This window comes from Cetorhinus maximus, chromosome 13, assembly GCF_964194155.1.
Source record: "Cetorhinus maximus chromosome 13, sCetMax3.hap1.1, whole genome shotgun sequence".
Taxonomy (NCBI): domain Eukaryota; kingdom Metazoa; phylum Chordata; class Chondrichthyes; order Lamniformes; family Cetorhinidae; genus Cetorhinus; species Cetorhinus maximus.
Genome location: NC_135891.1, coordinates 65,543,131 through 65,563,890, shown reverse-complemented (window position 1 = coordinate 65,563,890; position 20,760 = coordinate 65,543,131). Strand labels below are relative to the sequence as shown.

At 43.6% G+C, this 20,760-nt stretch overlaps 1 protein-coding gene across 4 annotated transcripts in view; it reads right to left on the bottom strand.

The window, feature by feature from the left end:
- vapb (VAMP (vesicle-associated membrane protein)-associated protein B and C) overlaps nt 1-20,760 on the bottom strand; it is an 88,118-nt gene that overhangs the window by 39,969 nt on the left and 27,389 nt on the right. For 3 of the 4 annotated variants that reach the window (XM_078555484.1, XM_078555485.1, XM_078555487.1), the window contains exon 2: nt 14,942-15,094. The exons of the other annotated variant lie outside the window; for it this stretch is intronic. In XM_078555484.1, coding sequence (XP_078411610.1) covers nt 14,942-15,094 — 153 coding nt within the window. The remainder of the gene's footprint in view (nt 1-14,941; nt 15,095-20,760) is intronic. 4 annotated transcript variants of the gene reach the window in all.

Sequence of the window (20,760 nt, the reverse complement as noted above, 5' to 3'; positions counted from 1 at the left end):
TCTGTGGAGTCGTGAATGGTGCTGAGCATTGTGCAATCATCAGCAAGGCCATAGTTTTAGGCTAAGGGGTGGTGGATTTAAATCAGAGATGTGGAGGAATTACTTTTCTCAGAGGGTTGTGAATCTGTGGAATTCAGTATCTCAGAGTGCAGTGGATGCCGGGACGCTGAATAAATTTAAGGGGGCGATAGGCAGGTTTTTAATTAGTAATGGGTTGAAAGGTTATGGGGAGAGGGTGGGAAATTGGAGTTGAGGCCAAAATTAGATTAGCCATGATCGTAATGAATGGCGGGGCAGGCTCGAGGGGCTGAATTGCCTACTCCTGCTCCTAGTTCTTATGAACTGAGCGCTGAATGGTGTTGAACATTGTGCAATCATCAGCGAACATCCCCACTTCTGACGTTATGATAGAAGGAAGGTCATTGATGAAGCAGCTGAAGATGGTTGGGCCGAGGGCACTGCCCTGAGGAACACCTGCAGTGATGTCCTGGAGCTGAGATGACTGACCTCCAACAACCACAATCATCTTCCTTTGTGCAAGGTATGACTCCAACCAGTAGAGAGATTCCTGGTTCCCGCTGCCTCCAGTTTTGCTAGGGATCCTTGATGCCACACTTGGTCAAATGCTGCCTTGATGTCATGGGCACTCACTCTCACCTCACCTCGGGAGTTCAGCTCTTTTGTCCATGTTTGAGCCAAGGTTGTAATGAGGTCAGGATCTGAGTGGCCCTGGTGAAACGCAAACTGGGTGTCAGTGAGCAGGTTACTGCTAAGCAAGTGCCACTTGTTATCACTGTTGATGCCCCCTTCCATTACTTTATTTACGACTGAGAGTAGACTGATGGGGCATAATTGACTGGGTTGGATTTGTCCTGCTTTTTGTGTACAGGACATACCTGGGCAATTTTCCACATAGCTGGGTAGATGCCAGTGTTGTAGCTGCACTGGAACAGCTTGGCTAGAGGCACGGCAAGTTCTGGAGCACAAGTCTTCAGTACTATTGTCGGAATATTGTCAGGGCCCATAGCCTTTGCAGTATCCAGCGCCTTCAGCCATTGCTTGATATCACATGGAGTGAATTGAATTGGCTGAAGACTGGCATCTGTGATGCTGCGGACCACCGGAGGAGGCAGAGATGGGTCATCCACTCGGCACTTCTGGCTGAAGATTGTTGCGAATGCACTGATGTGCTGGGCTCCCCCATGATTCAGGATGGGGATATTTGTGGAGCCTCCTGCTCCAGAGAGTTGTTTAATTGTCCACCACCATTCACGTGCGGCAGGACTGCAGAGCTTAGGTCTGATCCGTTGGTTGTGGAATCGCTTAGCCCTGCCTATCGCTTGCTGTTTATGCTGTTTGGCATGCAAGTAGTCCTGTGTTATAGCTTCACCAGGTTGACATCTCATTTTTAGGTATGCCTGGTGTTGCTCCTGGCATGCCCTCCTACACTCTTTATTGAACCAGGGTTGACCCCTGGCTTGATGGTAATAGTAGTGGGGGATATGCCAGGCCATGAGGTTACAGATTATGGTTGAGCACAATTCTGCTACTGCTGGTGGCCCACAGTGCCTCATGGTTGCCCAGTCTTGAGATGCTAGATCTGTTCAAAATCTATCCCATTTAGCACATTGGTAATGCCACACAACACGTTGGAATATATCCTCAATGTGAAGACAGGACTTCGTCTCCACAACTGTGGAGTGGTCACTCCTCAGATGCATCTGCAGCAGGCAGGCTGATGAGGATGAGGTCAAGTATGTTTTTCCTTCTTGTTGGTTTCCTCACCACCTGCCACAGACCCAGTCTAGAAGCTTTGTCAGTTAGGACTCAGCCAGCTCAGTCAGTAGTGGTACTACCGAGCCACTCTTGGTGATAGACATTGCAGTGCCCCACCCAGAGTATATTCTGTGCCCTTGCCACCCTCAGTGCTTCCTCCAAGTGGTGTTCAACATGGAGGAGCACTGATTCATCAGCTTAGGGAGGGCAGTACGTGGTAATCAGAAGGAGGTTTCCTTGCCCATGTTTGATCTGATGCCATGAGACTTCATGGGGTCCAGAGTTGACGTTGAGGGCTCCCAGGGCAATGAGTGGGCAAAAACTTGGCAGATGGAGTTTAATGTTGGAAAATGTGAGGTCATGCACTTTGGTATGAAGAGTCAAAAGGCAAACTATTATTTAAATGGAGCGAGGCTCCAAAAAAGTGCAGCACAGAGGGAAGTGGGTGTTCTTGTGCATGAAACACAAAAAATTTGCATGCAGGTGCAACAAGTAATCAAGAAGGCAAATGGAATTTTGGCTTGTATTGCTAGGGGGTTGGAGTTTAAAAATAGGCAAGTCTTCTTACAACTGTATAGGGAGTTGGTGAGGCCGCACCTGGAGTACTGTGTATAGTTTTGGTCCCTGTATTTAAGAAAGGATATAACTGGCATTGGAGGCAGTTCAAAAGAGATTCACTAGGCTGATTCCTGGGATGAAGGGGCTGACTTATCAAGAACGGCTAAACAGGTTAGACCTTTATTCATTTGAATTTAGAAGAATGAGGGGTGATCTTATTGAAATGTACAAGATTCTGAGGGGGCTTGACAGGGTAGACGTTGAGATGATGTTTCCACTCGTGGGGGAATCTTGAACTAGGGGACATAGTTCCAGAAGAAGGGGACACTCATTTAAAACTGAAATGCAAAGGAATTTATTCTCTCAGAGGGCAGTGAATGTCTGGAATTCTCTACCTCAGAGTTGTGGAGGCTGGATCACTGAAAGTACTTAAAGAGGAGGTAGATAGATTTTTGAAATATCAGGGAGTTGAGGGCTATGAGGAGCTGGCACAAAAGAGGAATTGAGGCCTGGGGCAGATCAGCCATGATCTTAGTGAACGGAGGGGCAGGCTTGAGCGGCCAAATGGCCTACTCCTGCTCCTATTTCTTATGTTAACAGGAACTGTGGCAGTGCATTCCCCTCCCTGGCCAAATGCTGAGCACTGGTGCCAACATTAACTCCCTAACTAATGCCCTGGCTGGTACCAGCTAAGTTAGTACTCAGTAGAAATTGGAATCTGAGCATTTGTAGTCTGTCCATGCTGCTCAGTACCACACCAGGCAGTGCCTGTAGCCAGTAAGACATTGTATATTAGAGAGAAAGGCTGAGAACTGGTTCTGCAGTGTGTTTCTTCTCATGCTGGAAGCAACTGTCCGTGAATACCACCCCTTTCTTCACACACACTGGCACTAAACTGACTAATCAGGTTTGAATGGCAAACTCCACAGATCCATCCGTTCTCCCCTCCCATTTCAATACATGGAAGGACATTGTCCCATTCAAACATATAATGCAGCCTTTGCTAACCATCTGATCGGCAATAAAAATAGATCAAAGATAAAAGCAGGATGTGTAACTACCTTTGAGAGTAGAGTGCATTGTTAAGAGCTCCAGTACACAACTTACAGGGTAGAGGAGTCTCAATATGTAGTGTACAAACCCCTGAACCTAACCAGATTCCTTGTAAAAGATAATTTTAGAAAGCAATTTTCTCCACATCCGACTCCATTACTGGGAATGGTTGTAGTAAAATGCTATTGATAAACAGTGCTCTTTGATATTTATACCAGCTTAGGTGTCATCAATGGTGGTACTCTCACTTGAGTCAGAAGGTCACAAGTTCAAATCCTACTCCAGAGACTTGAGCACATAATCCAGGTGGGCACTTCACTGCAGCACTGAGGGAGAGCCACAACCCTCCGATTCAGAGATGAGAGGTGGGCTACCACTGAGCCAAACTCAATGACTTTCCTCATCTATGGTAAAGCCAGTAACAGTTGGGTGTTCCTACATTCAACACGGAGGAGGAGATGAACATCTTCCAATCCCAAACAGATATCGTAACATCAGACAAAGTTATCAGCAAAGGAACTGCCTGCTAACATAATCTTGGTCAGTAGTTATCCTAACACCCACTCTGTTTCCAATCTATGCTGCTGAGTCCATCTTTCAACTTGCTCTCGATTTGTATTTAGATCAAGCAGAAGACAGCCTGCCCTAGGGCAGTGCTACTGAGTTTCAATTTGATGATTTTGGTCCTTGCACTTCAGAGTTCCTCGGTGCAGTACCCAATACTCATGGTTTCTCTGGGGCTTTTGCCAAGAATTAAATTCCTGCAGTAAAGCCAATGGGGCTCCCTTCCATCAGCTGCACTGCCCACTAGGAATGTTAAAGACCCACGCCATCACAGGGCCATACAAACACGCATCAAGTTTGACTTGGGATTAGGTAGCTGGTCCTGTTCTCCCATAACAGCATCTCTGCACTCCACACACTGACCAGCATCTGACAGGAAAGGCAAAAGGGCAGGGCAGTGGAAAGGAGGGGTGGGGGTGTGGGGAGACAGAAGTGTTCCTTAAGGCAGGAACAAAAAAAAAGGCACCTATTTTTGTGTAAAAGTACCTGAATACAGACATCATCACACACAAACACACTGAATTGGAGAGGCAGCATTAGTCAGAATTCTGAATTAGCTTCACCGTGAAATGGAGCCCAGAGGTGGCCACACTTTTTGTCACTGTGTAATTGGATAACTCAGTGTGCAGTGTGCCAAATGGAAATGCATGCTTAAGTTGTTCAATTTCAGGAGTTCATGCTATGGCTGTAATAACACACTAATGTTCGACAGTCACCTTCCCATTGCTTTGATTTGACAACAAAAAGTATAACTGAAAAGCAATTTTGTCTCATGTTTGGTAGGACAACTGGATTCTCAAGGCACGAAAGGTGTTATACATCACACAATTCAGGAGGGAGAAAAGGAACAGCACTTGCTAATGTACCAGCAGCCAACTCTCACCAATCCAATTCACAACATCAATTTTACAAAAAAATAAAGTGGAACATGCTGAACTTGGATGCCATTTAAACTCAGTACCAACACTAAGGTAAGATGTGGTTGATACTAGACTCGTAATCCAGAGGCCTGGAGTGATGGTCCAGAGACAGGAGTTCAAATCACAACACAGCAGCTGGGGGAATTTAAATTCAATTAATCAACAACAATCTGGTATGAAATCTAGTATTAGTAATGGTGATACTGAAATGTTGGATTATTTAAAAACGCTATCTGATTTTCACCGATGTCCTTCAGGGAAGGAAATCCGCTGTCCTTGCCTAGTCTGGCCTACATCTGACTCCAGGCCCAGAGCAATGCGGTTGACTCTTAACTGCCCTCTGAAATGGTCTAGCAAGCCATCAGCTGTATTCAGGATGACAGCTCACCATCACCTTTTCAAAGGCAATTAGGGATAGCAATAAATGCCAACCTTACCAACAATGTCCACATCCTGTGAACTAATAAAAAACTGAGTGAGGCGCCACTACTGCCTGTGAAGGCACTAACTATTCTAAAGAGATGGTCTTCAGAGGCAACAATATAAAAGTTGCCAGCTGGCCAAGCGGTTTGGCCTGCTCTACGATCCAGCAATATGGTCTCTTGTTCACTGGCCTGTATTGAAGTCCCCTGCTTACTGAGAACGATCCAGCAATGAGGGAATTAGATTACGAATTATACCTTAGAAGCAGCTGAGACTATACAAAACTCAACATGTGCAAATTTGTCCAATGCACTGGCAATATGGAGCTAGTCCTACCACAGACATGGGGCAGAATCTATAGCTCTGGGGTGTTTATAGAGAGGGGGCAGATGCCAAATTACTAGAAGGATTTAGAGAGAGAGCAGACACCACAGCACTAGGGTATACACAGAAATGGGGCAGAAGCTACTGTTCTTGGAGGATTTATAGAGAGGGGTCAAAGCTCATATTACTGGGGGATTATAGAGAAGAGGCAGAGTCCACAGTATTGGGCGGTGGGTGTGGTTTATAGAGATGAGTACATTCCATAGTACAGTTGGTGGGGGGGGGGGGAGGTTTATAGAGAGAGTCCATATTACTGGGGGAATTATAGAGAGGGGGCAGATTCCACATTACTGGGAGGGTTCACAGAAAGGAGCAGGCTCCACAGTACTGGGAGGATTTATAGAAAGAGTCCATATTACTGGGGGAGTTATAGAGGGGACAGAGTCCACATTACTGGGAGCGTTTAAAGAGAGTGGACAGGCTCCATAACATGGGGGGTTTACTGACAGGGGATACTTCATTAAACCACATTGTTGAAAAAGTCACAACTGAACTCCTATAACAAGCAAATTTTCAAGTGTTTTCATGGGGAAATGCAGGCATATTAACTTCATTTCCAGAAAGCTTACAGACTCTGTCTGAGCTGAGCTTAGCAAATTGTTGGTTCTCAAATGAGGGGGAAATTTGATTTTCATGTGCATTAACTGTTCCACACACACACCCACTACCAACAACAGACATCCACAGGAAGCAGAAGGCTGGGAGTCTAAGAAAAGGGAGAAGAGAAAGGTCCTGAGAGTACCAGGAGAGAAAGGGTGGTGGAAACCAAGGAACTGAGAAAGGGGAGCAGGCAACAGGTTGCTACAGAGAGTGGGAGTAATAAGAGGCTGAGAGAGGGGAGCAGGAGACAGGCAAGCAACTTAAAGTATGTTTAGAAAAGATGAATACATGTGCCCCTGGGAGTGTGGTAGCGTCACCCACCTTCCCTCCAACATTACTGTGTACAAGAAGATTCCTCTAGTGCAATAAAAGTTTAGTGTTTTATGCAAGGTGGATTTTCCAGAAATGTAATTGCAATTTTAAGGGGGAAAAAACTTCACAGAAGGCTATAAGAGCTGTGATCACAGAATCACAGAACTGATATTCAAAAGTTAAAAACTCTACAAAGCCAAACCTACCAGTAACATCTCACTGTTCAGAAATGTAAATAATTGCAATGAGGTTGTTAGACACATTTTCCTCTCACTTGGCAGCACAGCCAATCTTTGGGAGGTAAGGACTACTAACATGCAGCAATCAAGGGCAGATTAAGGAGGACAAACAAAGAGCAGCTTCAGTGCTGAAGGCCCAGTTCAGACAGACAGGCAACAGGCTGGATGGTGTACGGCAGGGCAAAGAGACTGAAGGAAAAAGCAGAGGTGGGGGGAACAAGAAAAGTAATGAAAGAAAGGAGGGGGAACATCACCTGAACAGCATTGATTTGCCATCAATTGGAGCCTTCTGGAGGCAGGTTACACTCCCTGTGCAAGTGAAGGTGCCTCGCTAATTGTTGGAGTTGCAGTTACATGGTTTGAGAAAGATGCCATAGAAATTCGTGTTGAAAGCAAAATAAGCAGGAAAAATCAAGTCCTATGCCTATTGCAGGAGGGGCAATATACAAGGAGAAGCAACAGGGGAATGTTAAAACCGCAGAAGTCAATGGAAGAGAATATCAAGTGCACTGTCAAACAGGCTCCTGATATTCCATCACCCATTCTGTGCTTCTGCCCAAAGTGAATTTCACTATGATTTCTTCATAAGTCAGGTGACACATTTTTCAAATATCACCTCGCTAGAAGTTCAAGCATAGCAGGAGGCCATTCAGCCCCTTGTGCCATGCCAGCTCTTTGATAAAGCAACCGTAAACTAATCTCACTTCCCTGGTCTATCCCAGCAACATAATGTCTTGGCAGAATAAAAACAGAATTACCTGGAAAAACTCAGCAAGTCTGGCAGCATCGGCGGAGAAGAAATCAGTCAACGTTTCGAGCCCTCATGGCCCTTCGGCAGAACTGGGCAGGTCTGGCAGCACCTGTGGAGAGAGAATCAGTTAACGTTTTGAGTCCAATATGACTCTTCTTTGGAACTGGGCAGTTTTGGAGAAGTCATACAGGCTTGAAACATTAACTCTGTTTCTCTCTTCACAGATGCCGCCAGACCTGAGATTTTCCAGCACTTTGTTTTTATTTCAGATTTCCACCATCTGCAGTATTTTGCTTTTATTAACAAGGGCATAATGCATGCTCCCTCGACAACTCCTTGTGGTAAAGCTTTACATACACTAACAATCCTCTGTGTACAGAAATTTCTCCCGACCTCGCTCCTTATTTTTAACGACAGTTGACCCTGTACTGCAGGGGCACCCAAACTATGGGCCATAGGTGGCCCCCAAGCCCAACAATCCAGGTCATCAAGCTAAGCCAACTGTCAACTTCACATCTGTTCTTATTCATTGCTGCATCCGGTTTGAATTTTACCATTGGAGGTTTGGAGAGGGCTGTTCCTGGTGCTGTTTCCTCTTTGTTGGACAAATCCTCAAATCGGTACTTCAAAATCTGTCAGCATTGCTACAATTGTACAAAACTTTGGCGAGACAACATCTGGACTACTGTGTGCAGTTTTGGTCTCCATATTTAAGAAAGGGTATACTTGCATTGGAGGTGGTACAGTGAAGTTTCGCTAGTTTGGTCCCTAGGATGAGAGGGTTGCCCTATGATAAGAAGCTGGGAAATTTATATATTTTCTATTTGTTCATGGGATGTGGGCGTCGCTGGCTTGACCAGCATTTACTGCCCATCCCTAAACGTTCTTGAGAAGGTGGTGGTGAGCTGCCTTCTTCAACCGCTGTAGTCCATGTGGTGTAGGTACACCCACAGTGCTGTTAGGGAGGGAGTTCCAGGATTTTGACTCAGCGACAGTGAAGGAACAGTGTTATATTTCCAAGACAGGATGGTGAGTGGCTTGAAGGGGTACTTCCAGGTGGCGGTGATCCCATGAATCTGATGCCCTTGTCCTTCTAGATGGTAGTGGTCTTGGCTTTGGAAGGTGCTGTCTAAGGAACCTTGGTGAGTTTCTGCAGTGCATTTTGTAGATGGTGCCACTGTGCATTGGTGGTGGAAGGAGTGCCTATCAAGCAGGCTGCTTTGGCCTGGATGGTGTCAAGATTCTTGAATGTTGTTGGAGCTGCACTCATCTAGGGAAGTCGGGAGTATTCCATCACACTCCTGACTTGTGCCTTGTAGATAGTGGTCAGGATTTGGGGAGTCAAGAGGTGAGTTACTCGCTGCAGGATTCCTAGCCTCTGACCTGCTCTCATAGCCACAGTCAGCAGGGGAGGGGGTGGCATAGTGGTTTTGTCACTGGGGACCCAGATTCAAATCCCACCACGGCAGATGGTGAAATCTGAATTCAATAAAGATCTGGAATTAAAAATCTAACGATGAAACCATTGTCAATTGTTGTAAAAACCCATCTGGTTTGCTAATGCTCTTTAGGAAAGGCAACTTGCTGTCCTTACCTGGTCTGGCCTACAGGTGACTCCAGGCCCACAGCAATGTGGTTGGCTCTTAACTGTCCTCTGAACTGGCCTACCAAGCCACTCAATTGTATCAAACCGCTACGAAGATTAAAAGGAATGAAACTGGGCGGACTAGTGCTAAAGTTGGGAGAGCTGTCCTACAGACTAGTCAAGCAACAGCCTGATATAGTCTTGGTCACGGAATCACACTTTATGGACAATGTCCCAGACACCATCACAACCATGCCTGGGTATGTCCTGTCCCAATGGTAGGGCAGGCCCAGCAGATGTGGCGGCACAGTGGTATACAGTCAGGAGGGAGTTGCCCTGGGAATCCTCAATATCGACTCTGGACTCCATGAAGTTTCAGGACATCAGGTCAAACATGGACAAGGAAACCTCCTGCTGATTACCACTTATCACCTCCACCACTCAGCTGATGAACCAGAACATCATGTTGAACACCGCTTGGAGGAAGCACTGAGGGTGGCAAGGGCGCAGAATATACTCTGGGTGGAGGACTTGAATGTCCATCACCAAGAGTGGCTTAGCAGCAGGACTGCAGGTCGAGCTGGCCAAGTCCTAAAGGACATATCTGCTAGACTTGGGTCTATATGGTTTATATTTAGAACTAAATTTTCTGGAGTTTATAAAAACGAAAGGTGATTTCACTGAAACATACAATATTCTGGAGGGGCTTGATAGGATCGACAAAGAGGCTGCTTCCCCTAGCTAGGGAATCTACAACATGGAGCCAAATCTCAGGATGAGAGGTTGATCACTTAGAATTGAAATGAGCAGACATTTCTTTACTCAGAGAATTGAGCGCCTTTGGAATTCTTTACCCCAGAGTGATGAGGGAGTAGGGCCGCCGAGCCGAGCAGGGCTGCCGGCGACCGCCAGGGGTGCATATGGTGGCCTTGGAAATGGTCCACAAGATTGATTCTGAGCTGCTCCTCGGCACAAAAATCTCAGACTATTTACCGCAGCATAGACTTAGAGGTGACCTGATAGAAGTCTATAAAATAACTTCAGGGCTGGTTGTTGCCTCTATTAATAGATTATGCAGTTAAACACATTGAGGAGAACCAGGGGACAGATATTTAAAACAACCTATAAGTAGGAATATCCTGGATCTTAGGCAGTTCTTCTTTTCCCAGAAAGGGGCGAGCCTCAGGATGAAGCTGCCGGTTAATATCCTGATTCCTGATTTCTTGAAGATAGAACTGGACAGGTTCTTGACTGGAACAGAGCTTGCATCATGCATGTCAGATAACACCTGGGCCTTTTGATCTCCAGGAATGATTATATTTCCATTGTATTTTTCCCTTTAGGGCCTTGGATTATATTGTAAGGAGGGTTTGGACATAGCAGCTGGGAGGGAGGAACTGTTTAGTTATAGCACTCTAGCATTCACTACTGTGAGGCAGAATTGATGCAGCAGCTGGACTTTTCCTTCCTGTGAACATCCTACGTTCAAATGAAAATGCCATGATTTGCGGTCAGCTTTACTTTAACACAAATAGTCGTCAGTAAAACAGTAAACATCATGGCCATTTGAACATTTTCAATCCTAATCCCAAAAGTACGTGATAAAACCAATATACTGCAGTAATTTTACAACATTCACACAATTCGGTTAAGCACTTCACTGCAACAAACGTAATAACCGAGAAACAGTTCAAAGGGTTAAACAGTGTGTTCTGGAGGAGTTCACAGATATGCACATCACTTACCAGCACTGCCACGTGCATTACAGCAAAGAACTGGCACGTAGCAACCTTTGCGCAAGTGTCATCAGAACCAGAGAAAATAATCACTCCTTGAGTTTTCTCGGCAACAACCTCAAAATTGCTACATAGCAGATTTATGTCAAATACTGGAGCACCAAAGCAACACTCCTTTCCTCCCTGTTCCCACGTTCAGAATGTACAACACAAAACAGGCTTTTCAGCCCAATTGGTTTGTGCTCCATGAGCCACCTCTCACCCCTCTTCCTCTTATTCTAGCAGTATAACCTTCTATACTTCTTCTCCCTCATGTGTTTTATCTAGCTTATGTTCCTACATAGGCAAGGTAGGGTATCCCCATTCACACAGGTAAGTGATTTCCAAGCTTTGTCACAGAGCACATGCAATCCAATCTGTAATTCATGCATCAGGAAGTTTAGATGCGGCTGAGCTTAATACTGTGGCAATTCAGCATACCCAGATGTTGAGCTATAAGCAAACTGATGTTAACAGGTTTAAAATTTTATACGTGACCCCCAAAGTTCCACATTATGCACCTAAATGGCCCACAAAAAGAAAACCCTCTGAAGCAGCCCAGCAGATCAGAGCTATTCAAGACGACCAGGGATGTGCAATAAGCACAGCCCTCCTTGTCTATATATAAAAATTACTAACACACTACTGCCTTCAATCTAGTGAACCTGGCCCATTCAGAATGATGTTTGGCAACAGGCATCATTAGCAAGACACAAAGTGCTGTAACTCAAGAGGAAGAGGGAAAAAAAAATGATAGAAATCAGCCTGGAGATCCTATTACCAAGGACATGAAGTTGCTGCAGCAACTGCGATAAATAACTTTGGGGTTATGCATATTCAGCTGTACCCAACAAGCCCTCAATGCACATCCTCTTCACAAAAGTGGTACTTCTAGAGCCACACTTCAAATATCCCACATTATCTTTCCTGCAAATTTCTGATCACACATCAGGCTGAATTGGGAGGGCCAGATTGTCAAGTCATGTGGCTAATACAGGCCAAAGCTTGGACACCATTATGTCGATGGCTAATATAGGGTTAAAAAAACTAAGCAACAAAGCCAATCAGACATTTTGAATATTCAGAAAGTCGCACGGATCAATAAATACCAAAGTTGCAATATCTCCTGCCTTCTAATTGATGTTGCCGCTGGAAAAAAATAGGTGCTTGGATCTTCAATCTGAATAGTTTAATCGCTTAATGAACTCACTCAATCCATGCCTTTGTTACCTCTAGCCTTTACTACCTAACTATTCCATTTTTCACCTGGTCAGCCTCTCACCTTGCCCCCTCCATTACTTTTAGCTTATCCAAACTCTGCTGCCCCTATTCTAACTCGCATCAAGTCCCATTCACCCATCATCCCTGTGTTCGCCAACCTATGTTGGTTTCTGGTCTGGCAGTGCTGCAATTTTAAAATTCTCATTTTTCTAAAAATCTCAAATCATAGCTTTAGCCCCTCCCCATCTCTGTAATCTCTTCCAGTGCTACAACTCAGGTTTCGGTGCTCCTCCAGTTCTGATCTCATGTGCATCCCTGATTTTCATTAGTCCACTACTGGCAGCCATGCCTTCAGCTGTTATGATCCTAAATTCTTGCAATTCCCCGTGTAAACCTCTGTCTCCTCCTCCTCCTCAAAGATGATCCTTAAAATCTACCTAATCTTTTTGCCATCTGTCCCAACATGTAGCTCAGTAACAAATTTTGATAATGCCCCGTGAAGCATTTTGCAACATTTTACTACATTGAAGGTGCTATATAATTGCAAGTAGTTGTTATTTACTCATGAATTAGACTACATAGCTAAAAAGGACCAACATTCACCACAGCAACGGAATATTGCATTTTGTATTGCCTAGTATAAGACTCCTCCTCATATTCAACTAACTCATCATGAACAATGCTATGTGATACCCACTATTTTTGATATTGTCATATGCCTGCAAAATGTTTGTCACATTCTGTTACAAACCAAACGTTTCATCCTAAGTTCTGACCTGGTGCCCGAAAGCTGATGTGGAATTTACTGACCGCTAACTCAGCAGGTAAATTCATAAGACATTACAATTACCCGGAATCACACAGGGAGTACTTGAGCAGTGGCCTTAAAAGGGTCAGGCCAGGGTCAACAGGTAGACGTTACTATTGTGTTTCAGGTCTCCCGCCTGAGAACAGCACCAGAGGAGATCTAGTAGCATAATATAAACACTCAGTCAAGCATGCTGTAATGTACCTTTTGTGAGATAAACTTTTTGCCACATTAAATTACCTCCACCAGAATGACTGGCTTATAATTAACCTTACTGCTCACCAACTTAAAATGCTCTCTCCAAACAAACTCCCAAGTTTGGTCAGACAGTATTAATTGTACATCTTGCTGTTTTCCAAAATTCTCCAAGGAGCTTTGAACAAAAAATCTTCAGAATGACTATTGCAGTTTAGTGAGCCCCTAGTGACAACTCTATATAGTATGGTAGCCACTATGTGGACTAGTCATGTTTAAGTCAGACTAGTAAGGGTGGCTCTGTTCCCTGCACAATGAAGCGGCTGAACTTCAGAGTCGAATGGAATGTAAATGATCAAATGTGTTGATCTGAAGGTACAACCTCTGGATTGCAAGCATATTCTTCCTTAGAAAGAAATTCAATGCTTAAATAAAAAGATTGCTTGAAATGAAGCATAAAGCACTGTAATACAACTGTATGCAGGTTGACGAACTGCTGCTAAGTTGGCCAGTGAAGAGTTGCGTAAACAGAGGGTCTTTGTATAAAGCAGTAACAGAAGGAAACTGTATGTGTGTGTGAAGTAACAGTATAGAACAACACACAGATGTCCTTCTAGTTATAGTGGAGTAAGGCCAGGTTGCCTTGTGATAAACAATGAAATATTAACCTAGCTAGGGTAGCTGCAGCTTAACAGAAGAGAACTAGCAAGGAGGAAGCTAAGGCACTATTACTTTTGTTCTCTAGATTGGAACTGTACTCAGTCTGTATTTGTGTGGCATCAATAGTCTTAAAGACAATCTACCTTAAGACTGCATTACTCAATGCAACAATAGTTTTGAAACAGAGGTCCCAACTCTTAAGCTATTGCATATTCATCCATCAATCAACAGATATTTGATGCTTTTTGTTGTATACTAATAAAAAAATTTCCTTTGAATAGCTGACCCTGGCTTTTGGTCAGGACTGCCCCCGGAACCATTTCAATATTTGAAAAGGCTTCCCTGGAACGTGACACCAGTTGAAGGGCTCCCCTGAAACAGGTCAACGTTTGAAGGGGTTCCCTTGGAGAGTCAGTAATTGAAGGGAGTCTTTGTTGGTCTGTCAGCTTTTGAACAGGGATTTCTTCCTGCTCTGCCCCATCCCGGCATGTTAGTATTTGAGGAAGAATCTTATAAAGAACAGTTTGAAAACCATCAGAATAAAAAGTAAATCAATGTTTCGTGTGTTTCTGCAGTTATAAAGATGTCCATTACACACTGTGCAAATCAAATTGAACAAATCAGCTCATACTGAGTTTAGAGTATCAAACCAAAAAAAATTACCTAAACAAACTGTAGCCAAAATTATATCCTTCCTCACTAAAGTAATAAGATAAAGACTGTAGTTACATGTCTACAAACATATATATATGTTAGAAGTTAGATACTGTTTGAAAGTAGAGTTGCAGATTTAATAAATGGAATGAAAATTCAAAATATGCATTAAACACTCCAAGAGCGGAACAGGCAATCTGAACATGCAGATCACATCAAGGAAGCTTCAACTTCTGCTTCTACCTCCTCGAACCAACACGTTCCAATTAGTCCGTGGTTGAACCCCCCAACCGTAGCACTCTTCAAACCCCCACCCAGACACTCAATATGAGGGCCTAACTTCCAACATTTCAACCAATTAGCACTGCCATAACACCACACAATCACCAAGACTGGACATCGAGGGCAACAAAGGACAAGAAAGGTTAAGTATCTGCAAACAAAGTCCTGGCATAAATCATACCTGATACATTGATTGAAGTGCCTGCATCAATAACTCCGCTGTTAGGTCTCACACAATACCTACGTGGGGCTGTAGTCTTCACTTTAAAACATACATTTTTATCTGAAGGGTTACTTAGTTTCAGGTTTGTAGTGACAACATCTGTGAAAGGACCTGTAACCAAACAAAAAAGATAGTTGAAACATTTTAATCGTTTCAGCTGGGGAGTCATTCAATTTATTTACTGTTTTAGCAGATGGCCTATGGCATTGCTCACAGGTAGCTTGGAGTCCAATTATGATGCATGTCTCTAATCGGGCTGTCCCTTTGTGGTCACTGATCTAAACAGATGAATCTAGGTAATTGCAGGTACTTATAATCTACCAAGGTTAATGAATGGGGAATTGCAACAGCTTGTAAATTTCAGGGTTGGGGGTCTGTACCTGGCTTTACCCTTGTTTTAAGGGCTGTGTTGTATCAGTAGAAAAGTTCAACATCTGGAAATGTTACTGGATCTATAAAGTTAAAGACTGTCACCCATACACTGAAGAAAGGGGGAAGGAGAACACTGGTGGCGAGGGTTACAAGGAAGTGACTGGTCATGGTGCACAACTCGAAATCCTACCCCCACAACCCCCGACCCCCCAAATCTCTCATCCACATTAGCAGGTCACTTAAGAGGGAATACAGAGAAGCTTGGAACATACCATGAACATAGCTTGGATTTGAACAAGCAGCCAGTATTTGTTCATCTGGCTTCTAGCTTCACTATCAACGCCCATTTCTCAGCATTGGAATTGGACAGCATGGCTGTTATTAACAAAGGCTCATCCTCAAGTTGGCTTTTCCCAATGAATAATTAACATTCCCATTTTTCTGATTGATGTATGTTTTTGTTAAATGTATGCCGAGTGCCTCATTGAAGTGACGAGACTCCAGAAGGTAGCAGAAAGAACATCTGGTTTATAAATATGAGAGATAATTTCCCTATCAGGTTACCTAGATGTACAGACTTTAAGGGCATTCAAAATGTCCGTGAATATGAGAAGGCTCGTTAAATTAGTATAAGGAAAATCAGTGCTACACATAACGTTTGATATCCAGGCACACTACAGATATTTTAAAAAATATTGCCTGCCAACACGCTGAGGAAGATGCACAATTGTACCTGTTGGCCCCCAGAGTCTTTGAGAGTGGCCTTAGCCATGGAAGATACCCTGGCTGGAAACCACAAAACAGCATAAGAACTAACACCAAACTGCCTGTCTCGCATTTTAGAGGAAATTAAGCACAATTGAGAAAAATATCAAAGTTAAGCTTTTTTCTTAAAGAAACTGGGTGACATTGATGTCCTGAGTATTAATAAATTTTACCTCATCTACAGTAATGCAACCTTATAACCTTAGAATCATTGCAGAGCATTAAATCTGTAATCAGTGTTGACTTGACTCTGGAAAGGAGTGTGTGGGAGTAGATTCAGATTATTTCAGTTTGACAGCAGTGTGAACCCAGTGCAGCATCAAGCCTGATTTAAAGATGCAAGTGGGGTCCATTGGGTGCTTGTTAATCTTACTGACAAATTTAAATATTTGGAACAAAGAAGCAATCCTCTTTGAGCTAAGCACTAAAATTTTACCTTCTGGGAGAGAGGAGTCCTACACATATACATCCGTGTAGCCCACTCCTGGACAGGGCAATTGGAATGACAGCCAAACAGTGTAAACAGGGTAGAAAGTATTTCAGATATTAGAAATCAGGCACAGGTCAGAAATTGCTGGAAATTAACAAGTCAGTGTACAAATGTCAAGCATACAGACAAGTTTACATATCAGTGTGTGGAAACGTAAACTTGTCCGTTCTCTTCAGCTAATGACTGGCCTGCAGTGTGTTTCTAGAATATTTTGTTTTGTTTCAGTGCAAGTAGTGTACTATCTGTCTGGGACTACACTATACCCAGAAGCCAGACAAATAGCAAAATAAGAGCTCCATTGCATCATTTCCACCACAAAACATAGGCAAGACCTCACTGAGGACTGCTGCATGATAAAACCACCCCATCATCTTGTCATCTTACCCTGCCCATCTTCAGTTCTGTAACATAAAAGCAGGCAAAAAAACAGTTGACACGATCACTTGTAACGACGTTTTGGCTTAGTAACGTATTGAGCTTCAGGGAAAGGGTCAACAAGCAAAGGATCACTTGAAGGCCTATGGTGGCTGAATCTAGGTATCCATGGTCCACAAAGGACCAGAAGCAACTCTCTCCATTAGAGTGAGAGAGTGATCAAGTGAGAGAGAGTGCGTTAGAGCGAGAGCGTGCAAAAAAGAGCGGCAATATATATAGCTTGAGGGGCACCATTCTGCAAATGTGGGGCAAGGCGAGGAGGCAAGCCTCCATGAACTACCACTGCCAGTATGAGGATTGAACCCGCACCATTGGCATCATTCTACATCTAACACTAGCTATCTAGCCAACTGCTAACTGAACCCTGACTGCATCCAAGACTTGACAAAGCCAAGCTTGTGAGTGGTATGCAAGCCCTGCAACAAGAGAATGCCATGCAATTAATCAATTCTCCTCTAACAAGTTTTTGTTTGCACCATTATATTTAGAAGCCAGATGGTCTGGTATCACAATACAGGGATTACAGTACAAAGGTGAGCAGATGCTTCATAATTGGCAAGAGATTTCACTTTAGTCAAAGGTGTTTCTCAAAACAATCAGGGTGCACAGAAGCTGTTGCTCAATTTATTGACTTGTTTTTAAATTTCCCTCTGCAATTCCCTAAAGTTGGCGAACCTTGGTGATGCTCGTGTACACTTCCCAGCAGTGCTTACTAGTTACTGATAAACTTGGGAGCACTGGCCAATTTACTCCTCGTAATCCATGGGGCATCAAAACAAGTAATACTCAACTAATGCTCTGGCTGAGTTCAACTTACTTAGCAGAGCTGATAGACGTGTGAGTCCATATAGCTCAGCTACACACTGCCGTTACCAACCCAGGCACTGGACGAGTTATAATCAGAATTAGTGCAGAATTTTGGCCCAATAAATACAAGTGACATTATAAAATAGAAACAAAGTGCTGGAAAAACTCAGCAGGTTTGGCAGCATCTGTGGAGAGACAGAGTTAACATTTCAAGACTAATAAAGGGAGTGGTCATGGTGGTAGTAAAAAAACAAATTACAGGTCCAGAATTGTGTGTTAATGGCAGAGTAAAGATTAGCTCTGTCTGGAAGCAAAACATGAATACAAGATACAAACTAGCACTTGGGGTGGGAGGAAACGACAATTTGAACAGAGGACAGAGTTCATTGTCTGAGGTTGCTGAACTCAATGTTGAGTCCAGGAGTCTGTGAAGCCCCTAATCGGAAGCTGAGGTGCTGTTCCTCCAGCTTGCCTTGGACTTCACTGGAACATTGCAGCAGGCCGAGGACAGAAGGTGAGCAAGAGAGCAAGATGGTGAATTGAAATGGCAAGTGACCAGAAAATAGGGTCATGCTTCCAGACTGAAGGTGGAGTGGAGGTGTTCCGCAAAGCAGTCATCCAATCTGTGTTTGGTCGCCCCAATGTAAAGGAGACTGCATTGCAAGCAGCAAATACAACATACTAAGTTGAAAGAAGTACAAGTAAATCACTGCTTCATCTTGAAGGAGTATCTGAGGCCTTGGAGTGAAGATATGTTTTACAGTCAGGTCTCAGTAGCATATTTCCGCCAATGTAATAATTTCTCACACATACTCTGTGATCCTCTGAATGCAGTTCAATAAGGAATATGGGCCTGCATATCTGCTCATTCAGGTGCCCCCACCCCTGTGCTTGTCGATGCTCCCCCCTTGTGTGCGCCATAGCCGACCTGGGAGGGGGGAGCGCACGGCGCCACACATCTCCCCCTAATCCCCCCAAGCGCCTCCCCCACCCACACACAGCTTTGCCAAACAGCCAAGGACTGCTGGTGAGGCAGCCAAATATTTTCAATCTTTAGGATTGAAAGAGTGCACAGTCGTAAACCTAAGGCTTACAGGGCATCAGCTGCAGGATCAACATCTTCACAGAAACATTGTTCCCAAGTCCCGCCAAAAAACCCCACAATACCACATTGATGCCTTGTACCGTGACACGATTTTCTGAATCATCCATAGACAGATCCCCATGGACTCTGGCCACAATCAGATCAGATACACTTGCCAGCTGATCATCTTTACCACCAATCTAAAAACATCTCTTGCAGAGGATTCTAGGTGCCAATTAATGGCACAGGCACATCTTTTTATGTTAAGGTGGCTTTGTTTCCATTAGCAAGCATGCTGTCAAACTTTGTATGGAAAAGGGGGCATTAATTAGATACAAGGTGGTTACATTCTATATTTTAGAATGGATCCTGATTTATAAATATGTGTTCTAAACATAGCAACATGCATACATACGAGTTACAATACTGCTAATTTAGAAATTAGATTACTGGACACAATCCAAAGCAACTAGCCAGGATCCTTTGTCATTGTTGCTGAGATTCAATGGTCCATTAAATTGCACAAATGCAATTTAATACAAATCACCCAGGGTGCAAGTGAAACCCTATACACTTGTGGCAGCTGCCGGAATGCCTGCAATGTCCCTTTGGAAGCACTGTGCTCTGATCAGGACATGTCGGTATGTCAGTCTCACGCCGGTCTCCTTCATCTCCTTGTTCAAGCTCAACAGTGAACCCATTCAAAATGGAGAAGGGCTTTAGTGGCATTGAAGCATTGAAAGCAGAGCTGCAGCCACAGAGGCGTTATCCTGGTCATATTAAAGGACACAGCAGTTGCTCAGTGAGAAATTATCTGTGCAAAGGGGCAGAGAGCCATGCTTTAATTTATTTAAAACCATAAAGGTTGTTTTTTTTTAAGCTGTGCATGCATACACGTCAAGCCAAGTGAACAAACAAACACTCCAGACTCCGGAAATGCCAACAGCAACATAAATTGAGGTTCATTTGAAAGTGTACTGAGGGAGACACAACAATTTGGTGATGGCTGGTTAAAGAAGTATGTAATGCTACACAGAGAGCCTTTAATATAAAAGCTCATACACACATTAGTGTTTCTCAGGACTTTTGCAATAAAGTTACTTATATCCAAATATAGCTCTGCAGAAATCTTTTTTAAAAATATTAGATTGAATATTGTAAGCAACGCTATTACACTGGCAGAATGTATAAGCGTTAATTCAGCACTTTTAAATGGTCCCAACTCCAGTGACAGACATGTTCTCAACTGTACTTCACTCAGGTCTGATGAAAGATCATAAACTGAAAGGTTATCTCTTTCTCTCTCCACAGATGCTGCCCGATCTGTTGAGTGCTTTACAGCATTTTCTGTCGGTACTTCAGTACGTCATCTTACTGTTGTTCAGCTCAAATTGTTCCCTCCAGTCAGAACACATATTTGGAAGGACAGAATACAATAACTCTGCTGCTGGCTGTTTTTCTACCGTTAATTGGACACTATGACAATTCCCACACAACATTAGAAATCTTAGTGGTAACACTGATAAGCATGCACGTGATACAGAGCTAAACACGTTTGCGTCAGTGGAGAAAAAAATATTTCATATTGATCTCCAAGGACTGTGTTGTCCAATGCATTAGTCACTAGCTATATATGGCGGCTTGGGAATCCACATGTGGTAATTGAATTTCTGATCAGTAAATAAAGAGTGACAGACACTGTCTGGACATGGGATCTCAATTCATATCACATGTATATATGGACTTTAACCTCTGTTTGCTGGTAAAGTGGTAAGATGAAAAGCAGAGTATGGTTTTTGATCCTGGTTCTTCCTTGGTTACTGA